General features: G+C 45.5%; 1 protein-coding gene across 1 annotated transcript in view; it reads left to right on the top strand.

Annotated features, from left to right (window-relative positions):
* LOC148518927 (tubby-related protein 3-like) overlaps positions 1–20,707 on the top strand; it is an 82,323-nt gene that overhangs the window by 39,177 nt on the left and 22,439 nt on the right. Inside the window, exons 2-4 of the mRNA XM_088476839.1 lie at positions 16,156–16,329; positions 18,542–18,593; positions 19,180–19,348. Of these exons, the coding sequence (XP_088332965.1) occupies positions 16,310–16,329; positions 18,542–18,593; positions 19,180–19,348 (241 nt within the window). The 5' untranslated portion in view covers positions 16,156–16,309. The remainder of the gene's footprint in view (positions 1–16,155; positions 16,330–18,541; positions 18,594–19,179; positions 19,349–20,707) is intronic.

The following is a 20,707-nucleotide window of genomic DNA, read 5'->3' as shown; positions in this document are numbered from 1 at the left end:
TAACACACATGATGTATAGCATGTACAGACACCTCAAATAACACACGTGATGTATAGCATGTACAGACACCCAGAATAACACACATGGTGGCATGTACAGACACCCAGAATAACACACATGATGGCATGTACAGACACCCGAATAACACACATGATGTATGACATGTACAGACACCCCGACTAACACACATGATGTATAGCATTTACAGACACCCGAATAACACACATGATGGCATGTACAGACAATCCGGATAACACACATGTTGTATAGCATGTACAGACACCACGAATAACACACATGTATGGCATGTACAGACACCCCGTATAACACACATGTATGGCATGTACAGACACCCAGAATAACACACATGATGTATGGCATGTATAGACACCCAGAATAACACACATGTATGGCATGTACAGACACTCAGAATAACACACATGATGTATGGCATGTACAGACACCCCGAATGACACTGGAAAAAGGGGTTGGATTGGGGTCCGCACTCGACAACCAGTTGAATCATATATCAATTCCTAAATAATAATAGTAATAATCGGAAAACCAACATTAAGGTCTTAACTTAAATAGATTATAATAAGACTTGTACTATGGTTGGTGGTGCTACCAGACAAATTTGTAGAAATCACAAATAAACAATTATGCGAAGAAGCAAAAGAACATAAAAAGTCTTACTGGTGCACTCTTAAGACAGTTTGAATAGGACAAATGAAAAAGATAAATAATTAACGGCAGAAAAATAAGTTTTAAAGATAATACTTAACTTTTACTGATCAATTTAAAAAAGAGAAGACACAGAGAGTGTATGAATAGATGCACATCTAAGTGCCTGAAATCTCAAAAATGAACATATTAGATAACATAGTATATCAATAAATCATACATATGAGAAATGTCTTGGTGAAAATATTGGTACCCAATTCCTAGTATGTTTTAATAACCCATAAATAAATCATAAATTGCTAGGAAAATTGAGATACAAAACCCACCTTCTTCAGTTATCAAATGTGTGAGCAAAATTGTAGCTCAACCAAATATTGGTTTAAACACAAAAAGAAACGTAGCCGCATCTAAATCTTAATGTGTATCAAAATGTGAGAGCATCAAAGCGAGTTACGGGTCTATCTTTGTCCTTAAATACACTCTGACAAATGGCAATGCTTGCTTAGATGAGGTACTTAATAGGAGGATAATTTAGAGTTGTTATCCCAATTTGATTATTCCATATGAGATTTCATTTGTGAACACATCTGTAATTAAAGTGCGAAGTGCTTATAATAATCAATATCACAAAATGAATGCTTGTAAACCACAAATAGTAAATTAATTCACAAAAATTAATTTAGAAGCATACCTCTAATTAAAGTGTTAAGTGCTTATGATGGTCATTATTGAATAATTAATACAAATAAGCCACAGACAATGGACTAAATCATATAAATTCAAATATTGAAATCCACTCTGACAGCTGATAATGCTCACTTAGACGAGGTACTTAGTAGGAAAATCTGAATCTATACTCAAATCAATAGAATTTATATATCTGCATGTTGGTGATCTGAAAATAGTTCATATAGTAATAACGAATGAACAATTTGTGGGACTCAGTAGCAAATGTACTTAGTAGATAATAAGAGTTGTTTTCTCCAATTTAATTATTCCATGTGAGAGTTCTTATGTGAACACATCTGTGATTAAAGTGCATAGTGCTTATAATGATCGATATCCCATAATCAATACTTATAAAGGACACATAATATATTAATTAATAAAAATTCATTTGTAAACATACCTCTGATTAAAGTGTTAAGTGCTTGCGATGGTCATTCATAATTAATTGATACAGATGAGCCGCAAACAATTGATTAAATAATGTAAATTCAAATATTATAGGCATAAATATCCTAATAATAACAGATGATAAATAAGAGCTTTTTGATATCTCAGTAAATATATACAATAAAAATAGTATTAAAGAAAAAGCCTGGGGGGAAGATATGTCATACCGCTTCTGCTGTCCCTTGTCAAATAAATTTCAAACAAGGGATGAGAGAGAAGTAAACAATGATCCCCAGGGAAACAACAGTTTAAGAGCGCTTCTGCTGTCCCCGCTCTGTTACTATAAATGCATTGCAGAGGAATAGTTTCAGCCCGGCTTGAATGAGAGAGCGCTATAGGGCTAGAGAAGAATAAAGGAATACCTCGTGAGGGAGTATGATAAACAATAGATGCAGTTGACGGTGGTGTATCAGCTGGGCTGTGAGGTGCATGCAGCTTGCCGGGTATCGTAGGTAGGAGATGCAGCTGCCTGTGAGTCAGCTGAGCTGTGTAGCACAAATAGCCCGACGGGTGGACGCGCGTTTCGCCTCTGACGGCTTGGTCACCTGATTGTCATGAGGTAACATTCCTCTCCCTCCCCCTTAATCTATCAGAGTCCATCCAATCACGCTTCTACTTTAAGATTGGCATAGTTAACAGCCAACCAGCAGGTAGGATCATAAGGACCAAAGAGAACAGTGTAACTGAGTTACGTACATCGTGGATTCCTGTCCTCATTACCATAAGTAAACAAAAGAGAGAAAGCACATGGTATAGCAAGGAAGCCAAGATCACTGACAGTTTAAACCAGGTTATAGTAAATACAATGACAATAGTGTATCAAAATGAGATCTATCCAATAAATTAATTATAGAACATTTCACTATATACAACTCAATGTCTGCACATAATGAAATAAAATGATTTATGTCCATGTGTGTAAAATAAACACATATGTAGCTGCATGTACATTTATATAAATAATAATAAAAAAGGGGGAATGATCTGATATGTCACACATTAAAAATATACCATCCACAATCCTAAAAATTAAATAATATACAGTAATTAGACTGTGAGACAAAAAAATTTGCTTATTATACCAATAAATCTTACATACAAGCCTCCCATAGTGAAATAACAGAACAGAACAAAAACCACTACATCGTAATTCACTGAAGTGGTGACACCTGCCTAATGTCTTTAAGAGCGTATATGAGACATGTATATATGTATAAATAAACATATATATCCCCATGTGTGAGCATGCTTGACCGCATATCCATATGCGTGCATGTATCCAGTGTACAAATATATATATATAAACACAATAGGATAATATTATATAAAATAGATTACAGTCTAATAAGTGAATGTGATGTAAAAAATATGATAAAACAGAAAAAATGGGATAAAAGAAACAATATGGTGAGAAAAATAAATAGATAAGTATACAATAGTGAAAGAAAAAACAACAAAGTGAAAAATGATATAGGAAAAAGAAAAAAGAAAATGTGAAAAAGCATGAATTGATTCGTGATAAGAGTAGTGCCATACGCTGTGTATCAAAATAAAATAGGAAGCTCCCAAGTGCAATCAATTGAGGAAAAGTGACTAAAGGAGCTAAAAAAAGTGAATAATCAGTTAGTGAAAATAAGAGTGTGAGTATATTCCATTATTATTCATATTGATATATATAAAAAAAAAAAATAATAATAATAATAATAAAAATAATCATCCTTAGGACAAAAAACTATTCAAAAATAACATAAAAAAAAGAAAAAGGGGGGGAATGTATATAATCAAAATAAAATGAAAATGAAAGATAGATTGTATATGAAGTGAAATAAAGAATACAGTGTAAAATATGAACAAATAATTGGTCAACAACCTATATATTGGCAATAGAACAATAGAAAAATTGAAATTTGTTAAACTATATAGTGATGCAAGATCTATACTGTCTGATCTCAATAGATTTAATCTTTCAAAAAAACACTGCAGTTGATGTTCTCATTAAGTCCAATGGGTTCTAAAGTTCCTAGATTGAAAATCCATTCGCTTTCCTTCATGGCCAAAGTTTTATTGATATCTCCACCTCTGATCCCCAATTTAACCCTTTCAAGTCCACAGATTTTAAAATCCTGTGTTTTCCCTGCATGTCTCTTAAGAAAATGTCTGGCCACTGCAGTGATCTGTTTCATTTTCAAAAGATCACTAGAAGCATTACGTATATTACCGAGATGTTCCAGAGCCCTGACCTTGAGCATCCTTATCGTCATCCCGATATAATGTTGTGGACAGGTACATGTGATCCTGTATATCACATTGGTGGTTCGACAATTGAAGAAATCTTTTACCTCTATTTTCTGACCATACTTGTTAACAATAGTCTGGATGTTAACTATATGTTGACATAACTTACAGTTCCCACACGGATAACTGCCAATTGTGTGAGGATGTTTATTCCTAATTTGTGTAAAATGACTTGTGACTAAAAAGTCCCTAAGGTTAGGGGCCCTACGCCAACTCATATTAATTTGTTTGTCCAAATCTTTGGCCAGGTCTTCATCAGCTAACAAAATCGGCAAATGTTTCTGTAAAATTGCCCTCGCTTCTCGCCAACTACTGCAAAAATCACCTATGAATCTAATGGTATTCTTATTTAACTTATCAGATTTATCTTGAAAGATAAGAGATTCACGTGATTTCTTGTCGATTTCATGTTTGGCTTTCTTAATAGACTGATTGCTATATCCTCTTTCGCGTAACCTCAATGACAGTTCTTTACATTGATTGTTATATGTATTTTCATTGGAACAGTTACGGCGTATCCTCAAAAATTCACCTTTGGGAATATTGAGGATAGTGGGAGGAAAATGGGAACTAGAATTGTGTAACAGACTGTTGGTGGATGTCTGTTTGCGGAAAACTTCAGTCTGTATGGAATTGTCGTCACCTCTATAGATCATGAGATCCAGAAACGAAACATTGGTTTTGCTACTGACATAGGTCAATTTCAAGTTGAGTGGGTTAGTATTGAGGGAAGTAATAAAATTGTTTAGCTGCTCTTGCGTTCCATCCCAGATTACCAGGATGTCATCGATATATCTCATCCATGAAATTATATGTTGTGTGAAATGCTCCTGATCCTCTGTGAAGACAACTTCTCTCTCCCACCATCCAAGAAAGAGGTTAGCATAAGTGGGAGCACATGCTGCTCCCATTGCAGTACCTCTCTCTTGGATGTGGAAATGGTTATTAAAGATGAAGTAGTTATGATGTAATACGAAATGTAGAAGATCCAAAAGAAATTCCTGAAAAGGTCCAATGCCTTCCATAGTGAGGAAGTATTTCACAGCTTGGATCCCTAACTCATGAATGATGGAAGTGTACAATGCTTCGACATCTAAACTTACCAATAGATATCCATCTTCAAGACATACATCATGTATTTTGCGAAGAACATCTGTCGTGTCCTTAACATATGAAGGTAGACTTAAAACATGTTGCCTTAAGTGTACGTCCAAAAAGCAGCTGGCTTTCTCCAGAAGTCCACCATTCCCAGAGACTATGGGTCTACCGGGTGGGTTCAATAGATCTTTATGAACCTTGGGTAGTAAATAGAAAGTTGGAGTCCTAGGGTGGGGTGTATCCAGATAATCATATTCTATTTTGGAGATAACACCACCATCCAAGGCCCTATTAATCAACCTAGAATACAAATATTTGAAATTATCAGAAGGATCAAATAATGTGGTATGATAACATGATGTATCACTTAAGTGTCTGTTGGCTTCTTGAAGATAAAGGTTAAGTGGCCAGATAACAATATTGCCTCCTTTATCTGAAGGTTTAATTAATACATCCTCCCAGTTCTTGATTTCTTTCATGGCTTGTCTTTGATTGAAATTTAGATTTTTCTTTGATTTAAACCATTTCTGTTCTTTGTAAAGTTTGTCAAAGTCATATTGAGAAAAACTTTAACTTCTGGGCATATGCTTTCCGATGGAAAGAACGTAGAAAGTTTTTTACATATGGTTCGTTGAGGTTTACTTCCCATTTCAGTTTCTTCTGCAAGCTCTTCCAAGGCTAAAATTGCTTGTTCTTCCAATTGTGCCAATGAGGTGGGATCTGAACCTGTAATTAGATCTTCAGATTCTCTAACTCTAGAATTATGAAATTTGGATAGTAACAATTTGCGTCCAAAAAGACGCATATTAGTTTCCTACTTGAATCTATCAAAGTAATTGCAGGGCGAGAAAGAGAGACCCTTGCTGAGGACCTCCGTTTGTACTGATGTTAATGTGTGTTCAAACAAATTGATAACTTTTAGGGTAGAGGAAGAGTCTATTAAGTCTTGTTGTTTCCCCTGGTCACATACCGGTTTGGCGATGGGGATTCCCATCTTCTTCTTCCTCCCCCGCCTCGTTTGTTTCTTGTGGGGCGTCCGCGTGTACCCCTGGTATCTTCTAAAAAAGAAAATTATAAGCACTATGCACTTTAATCACAGATGTGTTCACATAAGAACTCTCACATGGAATAATTAAATTGGAGAAAACAACTCTAATTATCTACTAAGTACATTTGCTACTGAGTCCCACAAATTGTTCATTCGTTATTACTATATGAACTATTTTCAGATCACCAACATGCAGATATATAAATTCTATTGATTTGAGTATAGATTCAGATTTTCCTACTAAGTACCTCGTCTAAGTGAGCATTATCAGCTGTCAGAGTGGATTTCAATATTTGAATTTATATGATTTAATCCATTGTCTGTGGCTTATTTGTATTACCGTATATACTCGAGTATAAGCCGAGTTTTTCAGCACATTTTTTGTGCTGAAAAATCACTCCCTCGGCTTATACTCGAGTCATGCCCACATAGTACGCTGCTGAGTGTCGGAGCCGGCAGCTGTGTGTTTGCTGTAATCAGCAGCAGATGAGAGTCTGTCAGACTCTCATCGGCTGCTGCTGCTCCCACTGCGGGAGCCATCTTCCGGCTCCCGCAGTGGGTAATGGGAGAGACGTCGTAATGACGACGTCTCTCCCATAATGCAAAGTGGCGGGACCAGGAGCGGGGTTTCAGGTGTTTTTTTTTTATTAAGTCTCTCTCTACTGGGGGGGGGGGGGGGGGACTACTGTGGGCACTACCAGGGGGGGGGGTTTACTATGGGAGCACAACCAGGGGGGGATTACTACTGGGGGCACTACCAGGGGGGCTATTACTACTGGGGGCACTACCGGGGGGGTATTACTACTGGGGGCACTACCGAGGGGGTATTACTACAGGGGGCACAACCAGGGGGGTATTACTACTAGGGGCACAACCAGGGGGTATTACTACTGGGGGCACTACCAGAGGGGGAATATTACAACTGGGGGCAGTACCAGGGGGGGGATTACTACTGGGGCAGTACCTGGGGGGCCTTAATACTGGGGGACTACCAGGGTGGTATTACTACTGGGGGCACTACCAGGGGGGGTATTACTACGGGGGGCACTACCAGAGGGGGAATATTACTACTGGGGGCACTACCAGTGGGAGATATTACTACTGGGGGCACTACTAGGGGGGATTACTACTGGAGGCAGTACCAGGGGGGGGGGGGGAATTACTACCAGTAGCTGCTGCATTTCCCACCCTAGGCTTATACTCGAGTCTATAAGTTTTCCCAGTTTTTCGTGGTAAAAGTAGGTACCTCGGCTTATATTCGTGTCGACTTATACTCGAGTATATACGGTAATTATTCAATAATGACCATCGTAAGCACTTAACACTTTAATTAGAGGTATGCTTCTAAATTAATTTTTGTGAATTCATTTACTATTTGTGGTTTACAAGCATTAATTTTGTGATATTGATTATTATAAGCACTTCGCACTTTAATTACAGATGTGTTCACAAATGAAATCTCATATGGAATAATCAAATTGGGATAACAACTCTAAATTATCCTCCTATTAAGTACCTCGTCTAAGCAAGCATTGCCATTTGTCAGAGTGTATTTAAGGACAAAGATAGACCCTTAACTCGCTTTGATGCTCTCACATTTTGATACACATTAAGATTTAGATGCGGCTACGTTTCTTTTTGTGTTTAAACCAATATTTGGTTGAGCTACAATTTTGCTCACACATTTGATAATTGAAGAAGGTGGGTTTTGTATCTCAATTTTCCTAGCAATTTATGATTTATTTATGGGTTATTAAAACATACTAGGAATTGGGTACCAATATTTCTACTTCAGGGTCCATAGGGGTCCACAGGGTGACCTTGGGGTATAGCTGGATCCTGGATCCTCGGGCACCACGGAGTTAAAGCTTTTAGCTGCTCCCAGGATGCACTTGGGTCCAACCTCCCCTATACCCCGCCCCCGAGCCACAGGCACCTCAGTTTAAGATGGTGCCCGGCCGGAGTCGGGTCACCCTGCGGGGGGGGGGCTGCAGGAGCAGCCCCCTAAAGCTTTTTATTTAACTAGGTTAAATTTATTTTTACATTAGTTTTTTTTCTCCAGAGCGGCAGCGCTGGGCTGTCTGTAAGACGCCCACGCTGCCGCTTCTTCTCCCTGCTGGCGCCGCGACGCCAGCACTGAACTGGGGATCGCGGCGGGGGAAGCCAGAGTCTGTACTAGCCGGACTCTGGCTTCCCCCGGGACTGCTGCCGGAAGACGCCGGGGAGATCAGGTAAGCCGCGCACCGCTGATTAGCGGCGTTGCGCGGGTAATGCCTTTCATATGCAGTCCCATGCCCCCGGTCTAGGGGACAGACCGGGGGCGCTAGCGGTGGCGGCGGACCCCGCTCTATCGGAGGCATACCCCGCCAGACCACTAGGGTAAATTAAGCGGCAAGCGGGATGCCGCAACCTTGGGGGTTAAATATGCTAGCCAGGGGAGGAAGCCTTCCCTGTCTAGCGGCTCCTCCCCTCAGCTCAGCGCGCCTTTCAGCTCGGAGTCTGGCGTCGCTGAGCTGCAGCTACTCGGGCCACTCCTCCTCTGAGGTCTCCAGCGGCCATTTTCTTACTGGCAGCGTGGATACTCTCAGGAAGCACGCGGACCGGTCCCCCTGTGTACCTCTCCCCCGACAAGGACAGTGTACACAGCGCTATAGCCCTCCCAGACACTGAATCTGGGAGGTTGATTGTAGTGGAAAGGTGCAGTGAGTATATCTTCCTGCATGGTATGTGACTTTTGCTAGTGCTGCCTGTCTGTGTCTTTTTTCTACTTACTGTCAGCCTGTACCTATCCCTTTCCTTCTCCTACAAGCCCTACAGGTGTGCGGGGGAAGGGTGTTTCTACTGACCTCACCTATATAGATCACGTATTTGTGAGGTCCGTCACATACAGTTGTGTGCTACACGGTGCCATATTGTGGGCTGTTGTTCAGCACACTGGTGAGTGCGCACGTTTTCTTCCTAAGTCATGTCTGAGGAGGAGATTGAGCACTCCAGGGCTCCGGTATTGTTCTCCTGCAGGCGCTGTTCTGCAGGAGTGGATAGGGAGGATTTGTCACAGGACGGCCTGTGCGGACGGTGCCAGGCGGTCCCTGGTACGTCTAAACCTCCCATTTCGCAGGAGCCACCATGGGCGATGTTTTCCCAGGTGCTGGTGTCCATCGCGGACCGTCTGTCGGTCCCGACTGCCGCCCCTACTAGGGCGTTGCCCCAGCCTGCCATCCCCCATTCCCCGGGTGTCCCACAATTATTGCAGACTCCCCCGGGGTCTCAGCCTGTTGGTCCCTATGCGGGGTTGCCAATGTATATTCAGTCCACCCCTGTGGCACAGCCGGCTGTGGTGCCGTTTCAGGCTCCTGTGACAGCTCCTCCACCCTGGGTGGATGCGCTTTCCCACACTGTCCAAGATTTGGCGGCAGCATCTTCGGCTTTTCAGTCGATGTTGTGCAGTGACGTGCCCTCCAGGGCGTCTAAACGCTCAGTCATGGCACAGGCTGCGCATCTTTCGGATTCTGAGGGGTTCTCGGATGATGGTGAGGTACAGGATGACTCAGCCTCAGTCCAGGAGGTAGACACTAAGTCTTCCATCAATGTGCGGGCTCTGGTTAAGGCGGTGCGGGCTATTCTTCTGATTGAGGATGAGGCACCCGCTCCCAAGTCAAGGTATCCTAGTTTTAAAAAAGCTAAGGTTACTTCTACAGCGTTCCCCTTGTCTGATCAGTTGACTGATCACATGGCGGTGGCCTGGCAGACGCCCAGTAAGCGTTTCCTGCCACAGAAACGCTTGGCGTCCAATTATCCATTCCCGGAAGCGCATTGTAAGAAATGGGAAACTCCGCCTGCAGTCGATTCCCATGTAACACGCCTCATCAGGAGTGCTACTTTGCCATTGCCGTCTATATCCTCGCTGAAGGATCCTACGGACAGGAAGGTGGAGACTTGTCTAAAGTCTATTTATTCTCTCTCAGGGGCTGTAGCCCGGCCGTCCATGGACATCTCCTGGGTGGCCAAGGCCATTGAGGGGTGGGCCAACGCATTGGAGGACACGTTTACGGATGAATCTCCGGACGTCCAGAGGGCGTTGTTAGGACAGATGAGAGATGCCGCCTCCTACATTGGAGAAGCATCTTTGGATGCTAGCCTGTTGACCTCTAGGGTTTCGGCGGCAGCAGTGTCTGCTCGTAGATCCTTGTGGTTGCGGTCTTGGAGAGCAGACGCGGATTCAAAGAAAGGCTTGGAGGCCTTACCTTTTAATGGGGAATTACTATTTGGTCCGGACCTGGACAAAATAGTAGATACCCTGGCAAAATCCAAGTCAGCCTTCCTCCCTTCAGCTACTACACCTGCTAAGGTCCGGAGCTCGGCGTTTCGTTCCTTTCGGGTTCAGGGCAAGGCAAAGGGTCAGTCCTTCCCGAGGCAGTCCGCACCCAAGACCGCCTCAAAGCCAAAGAAGCAAGCCTGGAGTGCTAGGCGCCCTTCTTCCAAGCCAGAAGATAAGCCTTCTGCGTGATGGGACGGGCCTCCCTCTGGGGGACCCCAGAGTGGGAGGCCGACTTCTTCAATTCGCCCAGTGCTGGCACAATACCACCACGGATGCCTGGGTGCAAGAAGTGGTCTCCCAGGGGTACGCCCTGTCTTTTCGGCACAGGCCGCCTTGCCAGTTTTTTTGCACAAGTCCTTCTCAGGACAAAACCAAGGCCTTGCAGGTTCAGGAAGCCATAGAGGCCTTGCTGACGGCGGGGGTCATTATACCCGTACCACAGTCTCAACGTGGGATGGGGTATTACTCTACGCTGTTTCTGGTGCAGAAACCCAATGGCTCTCATCGCCCCATCCTCAATTTGAAGTCCCTGAACAGGTTTCTCAGGGTTCCCAAATTCAGGATGGAAACTTTGCGTTCCATCATACTGGCGATGGAACCGGGGGATTATATGGTCTCCCTGGATATCCAGAACGCCTACCTCCATGTGCCTATAGCAACATCGCACCAACGGTTTCTGCGGTTTGCTATTCTCCACAACCACTACCAATTCAGGGCTCTACCCTTTGGTCTCTCCACGGCACCAAGGGTATTTACCAAGGTGATGGCGGTCATGGCGGCTCACCTTCGGAGCCAGGGGATACGGTTGCTACCGTATCTAGACGACCTCCTCTTGCTGGCAAGCTCCCCGGAGGTACTGATCCAGCATCTCCACCTGACGGTCGCTTGTCTACAGGCGCACGGCTGGTTGATCAACTGGAAGAAATCCTCCCTCATCCCATCACAACGGATGGTTCATTTGGGGGCCCTGCTGGACTCTCGTCAGCAACGGATTTTTCTGACTCCAGAGAAGGTCTCCTCCTTACAGCTGCGGATTCACAGTTGTCTGAGCAGTGGCAGAGTGTCGGTGCACTCAGCGATGAGAGTTTTGGGGTCCATGGTGTCGGCATTCGACATGGTGGAGTTTGCCCAGTTCCATTCCAGGCCCCTGCAGGGGCTGATTCTTTCAGAATGGAACGGATTGCCACACAGGATCCGCTCTCAGATGCTGGAGTTGTCCTCGGAGGTGCGTCTGTCCCTAGCCTGGTGGCTGCAGACAGCGCATCTCCTGGAGGGGCGCCCCTTTTGGATCCCGGAATGGGTTCTGCTCACGACAGATGCCAGTCTCCGGGGTTGGGGGGCGGTGACAGGCTCCTTGTCACTTCAGGGTCGTTGGTCGGCGGAGGAAGCGATTCTTCCCATCAACATCCTGGAACTGCGGGCAGTATACAGAGCCCTGCAGTCGTCCGGCACCGCTCTTCACGGAAGGGCCGTTCAGGTGCAGTCGGACAACGCCACCACGGTGGCGTACATCAATCACCAGGGAGGGACTCGCAGTCGAGCTGCGATGTCGGAGGTGTCCCGCATCCTGGCTTGGGCGGAGCGCTATCTTCCAGCTCTCTCGGCAGTTTTCATCCCAGGAGTCCTCAATTGGGAGGCAGACTTCCTCAGCCGTTACGATGTGCATCCCGGGGAATGGTCGCTTCATCCAGAGGTATTCCAACTACTCGTGGACAAGTGGGGGCTGCCAGAGCTGGACCTGATGGCGTCCCGTTACAATCACAAGCTGCCTGTGTACGGGTCAAGGACAAGGGACGCAGGCGCAAGTCTGATAGACGCGCTGTCGGTGAAATGGCTGTTTCAACTGGCTTACTTGTTCCCTCCGATATCTCTGCTGCCTCGGGTCCTGCGCAAGTTCAAACAGGACGGAGGCACACTGATCCTGGTGGCCCCAGCGTGGCCCAGAAGGCCGTGGTACTCCGATCTGCGGAGCCTGTCCATCGACGCTCCGTACCTCCTACCTCAATGGCGGGACCTGTTGTCTCAGGGGCCCTGTCTTCACCCGGATCTGGGTCGACTATCTTTGACGGCGTGGCTCTTGAGACAGCCGTCCTGAGGTCTCAGGGCTTTTCTAGCTCCGTTATTACCACCATGCTGAGGGCGCGCAAGCCTGCTTCCGCGAGGATCTATCACAGAGTGTGGCACACTTACTTTCAGTGGTGCGAGGCCAGAAACTATGATCCCCAGGTGTTCCGAATTTCGCGTATTCTGGCTTTCCTTCAGTCCGGTTTGGATTTAGGATTACGTCTTTCTTCACTGAAGGTACACGTGTCTGGTCTGTCGGTGTGGTTCCAGCGCAGGATCGCTGCTATGCCGGACGTACACACCTTTTTCCAGGGTGTTTTGAGAATCCAGCCTCCCTTTGTGCCACCTGTGGCCCCGTGGGATTTGGCGGTGGTTCTTCGGGCCTTACAGGGTCCTCCTTTTGAGCCCTTGGAGTCAGTGGAGCTCAAGTGGCTAACTTTTAAAACTGTTTTCCTCTTGGCAATTGCTTCTGCCAGGAGGGTTTCAGATTTGGGGGCGCTTTCTTGTCGTCCCCCTTTTCTGATTTTTCATCAGGACAGAGCGGTGCTTCGCACTCGTCCTGATTTCCTGCCTAAGGTGGTTTCCAGGTTCCACATTAATCAGGAAATTGTTGTACCAGCCTTTCAGTCACCTGATCTTTCGGCTGGGGAGACTTCCTTAGACGTTGTAAGGGCACTCCAGGTTTATGTGGACCGGACTAGTTCTGTGAGGAAGTCGGATTCTTTGTTTATCCTCTTTGGTTTTCACAAGAGGGGTTGGCCTGCCAACAAACAGACTCTAGCCCGTTGGCTTCGTTCTGTTATTATTGAGGCTTATATGCAGGAGGGTTTACCTGTTCCAGCCTCTGTTAAGGCTCATTCCACTCGGTCCGTGGGCCCTTCTTGGGCTGCTAGCCGTGGCGCCTCTGCTGTTCAACTCTGTAAGGCGGCCACCTGGTCTTCCATTCAGACCTTTTTGAGGTTCTATGCGTTTGACACCTTTGCCTCTCAGGATGCATCCTTTGGGCGCCGGGTTCTCCTATCAGCACAGGAGCGTCCCCGCCCTTAGTTGGACTGCTTTGGGACATCCCCAAGGTCACCCTGTGGACCCTGAAGTAGAAAACAAGAGATATGGTAAGAACTTACCTTTGTTATCTCTGTTTCTACGAAGTCCATAGGGTCCACAGGGCACCCGCCCTGACGCACCTGGCTTCATATGGGCTCTGTGACTGGTCACCGGTTTTCCGTCTCCCATTTCTGTGAGTATGGTTCTTGTGTGTTCCAGTCTTCCTTCTCTCTGTTTCGTCTCCTCCTCCGGCCTGGGCTGCTTACCAACTGAGGTGCCTGTGGCTCGGGGGCGGGGTATAGGGGAGGTTGGACCCAAGTGCATCCTGGGAGCAGCTAAAAGCTTTAACTCCGTGGTGCCCGAGGATCCAGGATCCAGCTATACCCCAAGGTCACCCTGTGGACCCTATGGACTTCGTAGAAACAGAGATAACAAAGGTAAGTTCTTACCATATCTCTTGTTTTTCACCAAGACATTTCTCATATGTATGATTTATTGATATACTATGTTATCTAATATGTTCATTTTTGAGATTTCAGGCACTTAGATGTGTATCTATTCATACACTCTCTGTGTCTTCTCTTTTTTAAATTGATCAGTAAAAGTTAAGTATTATCTTTAAAACTTATTTTTCTGCCGTTAATTATTTATCTTTTTCATTTGTCCTATTCAAACTGTCTTAAGAGTGCACCAGTAAGACTTTTTATGTTCTTTTGCTTCTTCGCATAATTGTTTAACCCGAATAACACACATGTATGGCATGTACAGACACCCAGAATAACACACATGTATGGCATGTACAGACACCCAGAATAACACACATGTATGGCATGTACAGCCCCCCCGAATAACACACATGTATGGCATGTACAGCCCCCCCGAATAACACACATGATGGCATGTACAGACAATCCGAATAACACACATGATGTATAGCATGTACAGACACCCCGAATAACACACATATATGGCATGTACAGACACCCCGAATAATACACATGTATGGCATGTACAGACACCCAGAATAACACACGATGTATGGCATGTACAGACACCCCGAATAACGCACATGATGGCATGTACAGACACCCCGAATAACACACATGATGTATAGCATGTACAGACACCCCAAATAAAACACATGATGTATGGCATGTACAGACACCCTGAATAACACACATGATGTATAGCATGTACAGACACCCCGAATAACACACATGATGGCATGTACAGATACCCAGAATAACACACATTATGTATAGCATGTACAGACACCCCGAATAACGCACATGGCATGTACAGACACCCCGAATAACACACATTATGTATAGCATGTACAGACACCCCGAATAACACACATGATGTATGGCATGTACAGACACCCAGAATAACACACATGATGTATAGCATGTACAGACACCCCGAATAACGCACATGGCATGTACAGACACCCCGAATAACACACATTATGTATGGCATGTACAGACACCCAGAATAACACACGATGCATGGCATGTACAGACACCCCGAATAACACACATGTATGGCATGTACAGACACCCCGAATAACGCACATGATGGCATGTACAGACACCCCGAATAACACACATGATGTATAGCAGGTACAGACACCCCAAATAACACACATGATGTATGGCATGTACAGACACCCAGAATAACACACATGATGTACGACATGTACAGACACCCAGAATAACACACATGATGTATGACATGTACAGACACCCCGAATAACACATGATACATGGCATGTACAGACACCCCAAATAACTCACATGATGTATGGCATGTACAGACACCCCGTATAACACACATGATGTATGGCATGTACAGACACCCCGTATAACACACATGATGTATGGCATGTACAGACACCCCGAATAACACACATGATGTATGGCATGTACAGACACCCCGAATAACACACATGGTGGCATGTACAGACACCCCGAATAACACACATGATGTATAGCAGGTACAGACACCCCAAATAACACACATGATGTATGGCATGTACAGACACCCAGAATAACACACATGATGTACGACATGTACAGACACCCAGAATAACACACATGATGTATGACATGTACAGACACCCAGAATAACACACATGGTGGCATGTACAGACACCCCGAATAACACATGATACATGGCATGTACAGACACCTCAAATAACACACATGATGTATGGCATGTACAGACACCCCGAATAACACACATGATGTATGGCATGTACAGACACCCCGAATAACACACATGATGCATTGCATGTACAGACACCCAGCATATCACACATGATGCATGGCATGTACAGACACCCAGCATATCACACATGATGCATGGCATGTACAGACACAAAGAATTAACATGTCCCCATGTATATCTCTACTTACCACGCCCCAGAACGCTCAGCGGCTCTCCAGCCAATCATCTGAAACATCTCCCGAACACCGACCAATCGGAAGCAGGGACACTACCGAGTGTGGTTGTCAGGAGCCGGCTGGTTGCTAAGGGACGGGGTTCTGTGTTTCTAACGGGGACAGAGAGACGGCGAGAGATGGAATCCGGCGGGGCCAGGTACTACCGGGGACCCTCACCTCACATTATACGGGGGGGCCTTCACCTCACATTACATGGGGGGCCTTCCCCTTATATTACACGGGGGCACTCACCTCATATTATACATGGGCCCCTGACTCTATATTACATGGGGGGCCTTCAGCGTATATTACATGAGACCTCACACCCTATATTACACTGGGGGCCCTCACCTCACATTACATGAGGGCCTCTCACCTTATATTACATGGGGGGGGCTTATTACATAATACGGGGGACCCCCAAACCCTATATTACTTGGGGGGGGGGGGGGGCACTTGCCTCACATTTTCTGGATAACCCACAACCTATATTACACGGGGTGCCCCTCACCTTCTATTACACAAGGGGGGCCCCTCATCTTACCTTAACACTGGGGGCCCATCACCTTACCTTACCTTAGATGGGGGGCTCTCACCTCACATTGCAGGGGGCCTTTCACCATATATTACACAAGTTGCCCCTCACCTTATATTACACGGGCTGCTCCTCACCTTATATTACACGGGCTTCCTTACGTAAGGCGTGGGGCCTTACATTACATGGGGCATTCCTCACATTGCACGTTGAGCCCCTGGCCTCATGCGACACATTGAGCTCGCTCTAATACACAGACGCCCCATCTCCCTCACCCTGATCTATTACACAGACCCCTCATCTCCCTTACTCTGCTTTAATACACACACCTCTTATGTCCCTCACCCTGCTCTAATACACAGACACCTCATCCCCTCACCCTGCTCTAATACACAGACACCTCATCCCCTCACCCTGCTCTAATACACAGACACCTCATCCCCTCACCCTGCTCTAATACACAGACACCTCATCCTGCTCTAATACACCCTCACCCTGCTCTAATGCACATACACCTCATCCCCTCACCCTCATCTAATACACAGACACCTCATCCCCTCACCCTGCTCTAATACACAGACACCTCATCCCCTCACCCTGCTCTAATACACATACACCTCATCCTGCTCTAATACACCCTCACCCTGCTCTAATACACAGACACCTCATCCCCTCACCCTGCTCTAATACACCCTCACCCTGCTCTAATGCACATACACCTCATCCCCTCACCCTCATCTAATACACAGACACCTCATCCCCTCACCCTGCTCTAATACACAGACACATCATCACCCTCACCCTGCTCTAATACACAGACACCTCATTCCCTCACCCTGCTCTAATACACAGACACCTCATCACCCTCACCCTGCTCTAATACACAGACACCTCATCCCCTCACCCTGCTCTAATACACAGACACCTCATCACCCTCACCCTGCTCTAATGCACATACACCTCATCCCCTCACCCTCATCTAATACACAGACACCTCATCCCCTCACCCTGCTCTAATACACAGACACCTCATCCCCTCACCCTGCTCTAATACACAAACACCTCATCCCCTCACCCTGCTCTAATACACAGACACCTCATCCCCTCACCCTGCTCTAATACACCCTCACCCTGCTCTAATGCACATACACCTCATCCCCTCACTCTGCTCTAATACACAGACACCTCATCCCCTCACCCTGCTCTAATACACAGACACCTCATCCCCTCACCCTGCTCTAATACACAGACACCTCATCCCCTCACCCTGCTCTAATACACCCTCACCCTGCTCTAATGCACATACACCTCATCCCCTCACCCTGCTCTAATACACAGACACCTCATCCCCTCACCCTGCTCTAATACACAGACACCTCATCCCCTCACCCTGCACTAATACACAGACATCTCATCCCCTCACCCTGCTCTATTGCACCCTCACCCTGCTCTAATACAGACACCTCATCCCCTCACCCTGCTCTAATACACAGACACCTCATCCCCTCACCCTGCTCTAATACACAAACACCTCATCCCCTCACCCTGCTCTAATACACAGATCTCCCCCATCTCCTGCACCCTGCTCTAATACACAGACACCTCATCCCCCCCATATCCCTCACCCTGCTCACATGCTCCGCATTATACAGAAAATTTGAATTTCATACGTTCTCCTTTTTCAAGAAGTTCCCCAAACCTCTGATCGTCAATTTGAGCTGTCACTTTCCTAGCACAGATACACTGAGCATGCAGACATTTTTGAAAGCGTATGAGAATTCTGTGGCCATTCACTAGTATGTACATCTAATCGTAGTGTCTGTTTTTGTTACAGTATCTTGGATAATGAAAATGCCAAACTGCGCCAACTCAAGCTGTACAACCAGGTATGACAAAGGGCGTGCACACAGACCCCTTACATAGTGTGACACCCGTGTACCTCTCTTGTATTAAGAGTGATAGAGCAGTGCTCCTACAGCACAATAACACAACGTGGTCACACAATGTATCATCACAAATATGTATACAGTGTAAATGTTTAAAGGAGAGAATTATTGTAATCTGTTTTATATAGCTAAAACTTGCAGAAACTTATAAAAAAAAAAAAAAAAATCAGTTTTTGGGTTAGATGTTATGGGGGATGCAGTTGAATCTGTAATTTCCCCTCTGTTCATGTCTTATGACGTCTGCAGGAAAACGGTAAGTTGCAGTATTAACGCTATTTAGCTAACTAGAGATTTTACCGTCACCCAGCTACTATTAGCACTTGAGACTGACTGTTCTGCAAGACTCTTCTAGAGACACAATTATTCCAGATCTTTAAGATCTAGACTAAAGAACAAATGTGATGCTTTATTAATGCAAATCTATTGACTATGGCTCTATGGCATTCGTTTCCTCCATTAATAACATACAGTGTGTATATATAATTATTATAATTTTCTTTTTTCCTGCATTCCTCCTCCATGCTAGCGGGCACTCCTGGAGCAGAAACAGAGAAGGAAGAGACAGGAACCACAGATGGTGCAGCCAAACCACGAACCCCGGCACCGACGTGCTAAACCCAAGAAGAGCGAGGAGCAAGCTCCCCTGATGCAGTGTCCTACCCCCAGATCCGTGTGTTCAGACGTCATCCTGGATGGTTAGTGAAACACTTAAGAGTGAGGGCATCCTAATGGTCAGGGTTTGTTCACCAGTTACTGGGCATTAGCCTGTTGTAGGAAACCTGCGGGAAGGTCACATGGGTGAATAGGCCATTGATTAGTAATGGCTCCCCAGGTGTTGGTGGTAACCTGAAAATGATCATATACTCCTTACATGTAAATGCATCTAAAATGGCTCCCATTCATGGTCTCTGGTCCTTACGATACCTCCCCTATTTATTCGTTACCCATTTTTCCTCACATAAGCACTTTCATTTTGTCACCCAGCCTCCACTTGACCCTTCCATACCTACTAAACGTGTTTTCAATTATCATGCAACTTTCATTCATTGCCCTCTGCAGCTTGAACAGGAAAACAGAATACTCCTCTGACGTATAGCCCCGGGTTTCTGCCCTACATAGGAGGTAACCACACGGCTCTGTCCTATTTTTGAGGCAGCGGATTGCCTTTCATTTCTTCTACAAGTCTGTAACCCAAGCTGCAGGTTCTCTCTTTAGTGCAGCTCCAGATACATTTGGACAGGACTCAGGACCTCATTCAGAGTCGGTCATTGCGGCCGCTCGGTCGTACGCCACCGATGTTTGCTAAACTGCGCATGCGTAAAATTCGCAATGCGCGTGCGCAAACTAGCTATTACGATCAGAAATTGCTCTCTCCTTGAACACAGCCAGGTCGTTAGTTTGAGTGACAGGATGAGGCGTTTGTGGGTGGTAACAGGGGATGGTGCTTGTGAACGGGGGAGTGGAGATCCAAACGCAGGCGTGCCTGACTATGCAAACGGCGTTTAATGGGAGTGCATAATTAACTAAGTAGTGTCATGGCACATGTGACATGGGAGGTTTTTACACTGACTTGATCGTAGTGCTTAAGAGGGTATGGTCAACCTTAAGCTCTACGAACAGCTCCAATGGTTCCCGATGGTCTCGATTAATCCTTATATGCCCAGAGATGACGTGTAATGGGAACGAGAAGGGGGCATAGTTTTAGTCTTATGGCCGCATCCTCCCCTCGCTCGTCCAGCTAACGATCCCATCTTAACGACGCAACTTGCGAGCACTTAATTTGCATATCCAGCCCCTTTTACCTTACGACCGTGCGGTCGCAAAGACCGACTCTGAATGAGGTCCTTAATGTGGACCTATTGCCTACATGTAATGGAAGCAGCCATTTTGTAAGTGGAACCAGCAGTAATGAGAACAGGAAATGTAATGTCGCAGGATCTAAGCGAATGCCGGTTCAGCCCACATAATTACTACCACCAGTCTATGTAGGCGATCGGTGCAGTGTTTAGTATGGGAGCCCCTTATTCTTTAAGGAAGGGGTTTAACAACTTTTG

The sequence above is a fragment of the Taudactylus pleione genome, unplaced genomic scaffold (genome assembly GCF_031769625.1).
Source record: "Taudactylus pleione unplaced genomic scaffold, aTauple2 ptg000196l, whole genome shotgun sequence".
Classification (NCBI taxonomy): domain Eukaryota; kingdom Metazoa; phylum Chordata; class Amphibia; order Anura; family Myobatrachidae; genus Taudactylus; species Taudactylus pleione.
This window is presented reverse-complemented; position numbering and strand designations above follow the sequence as displayed.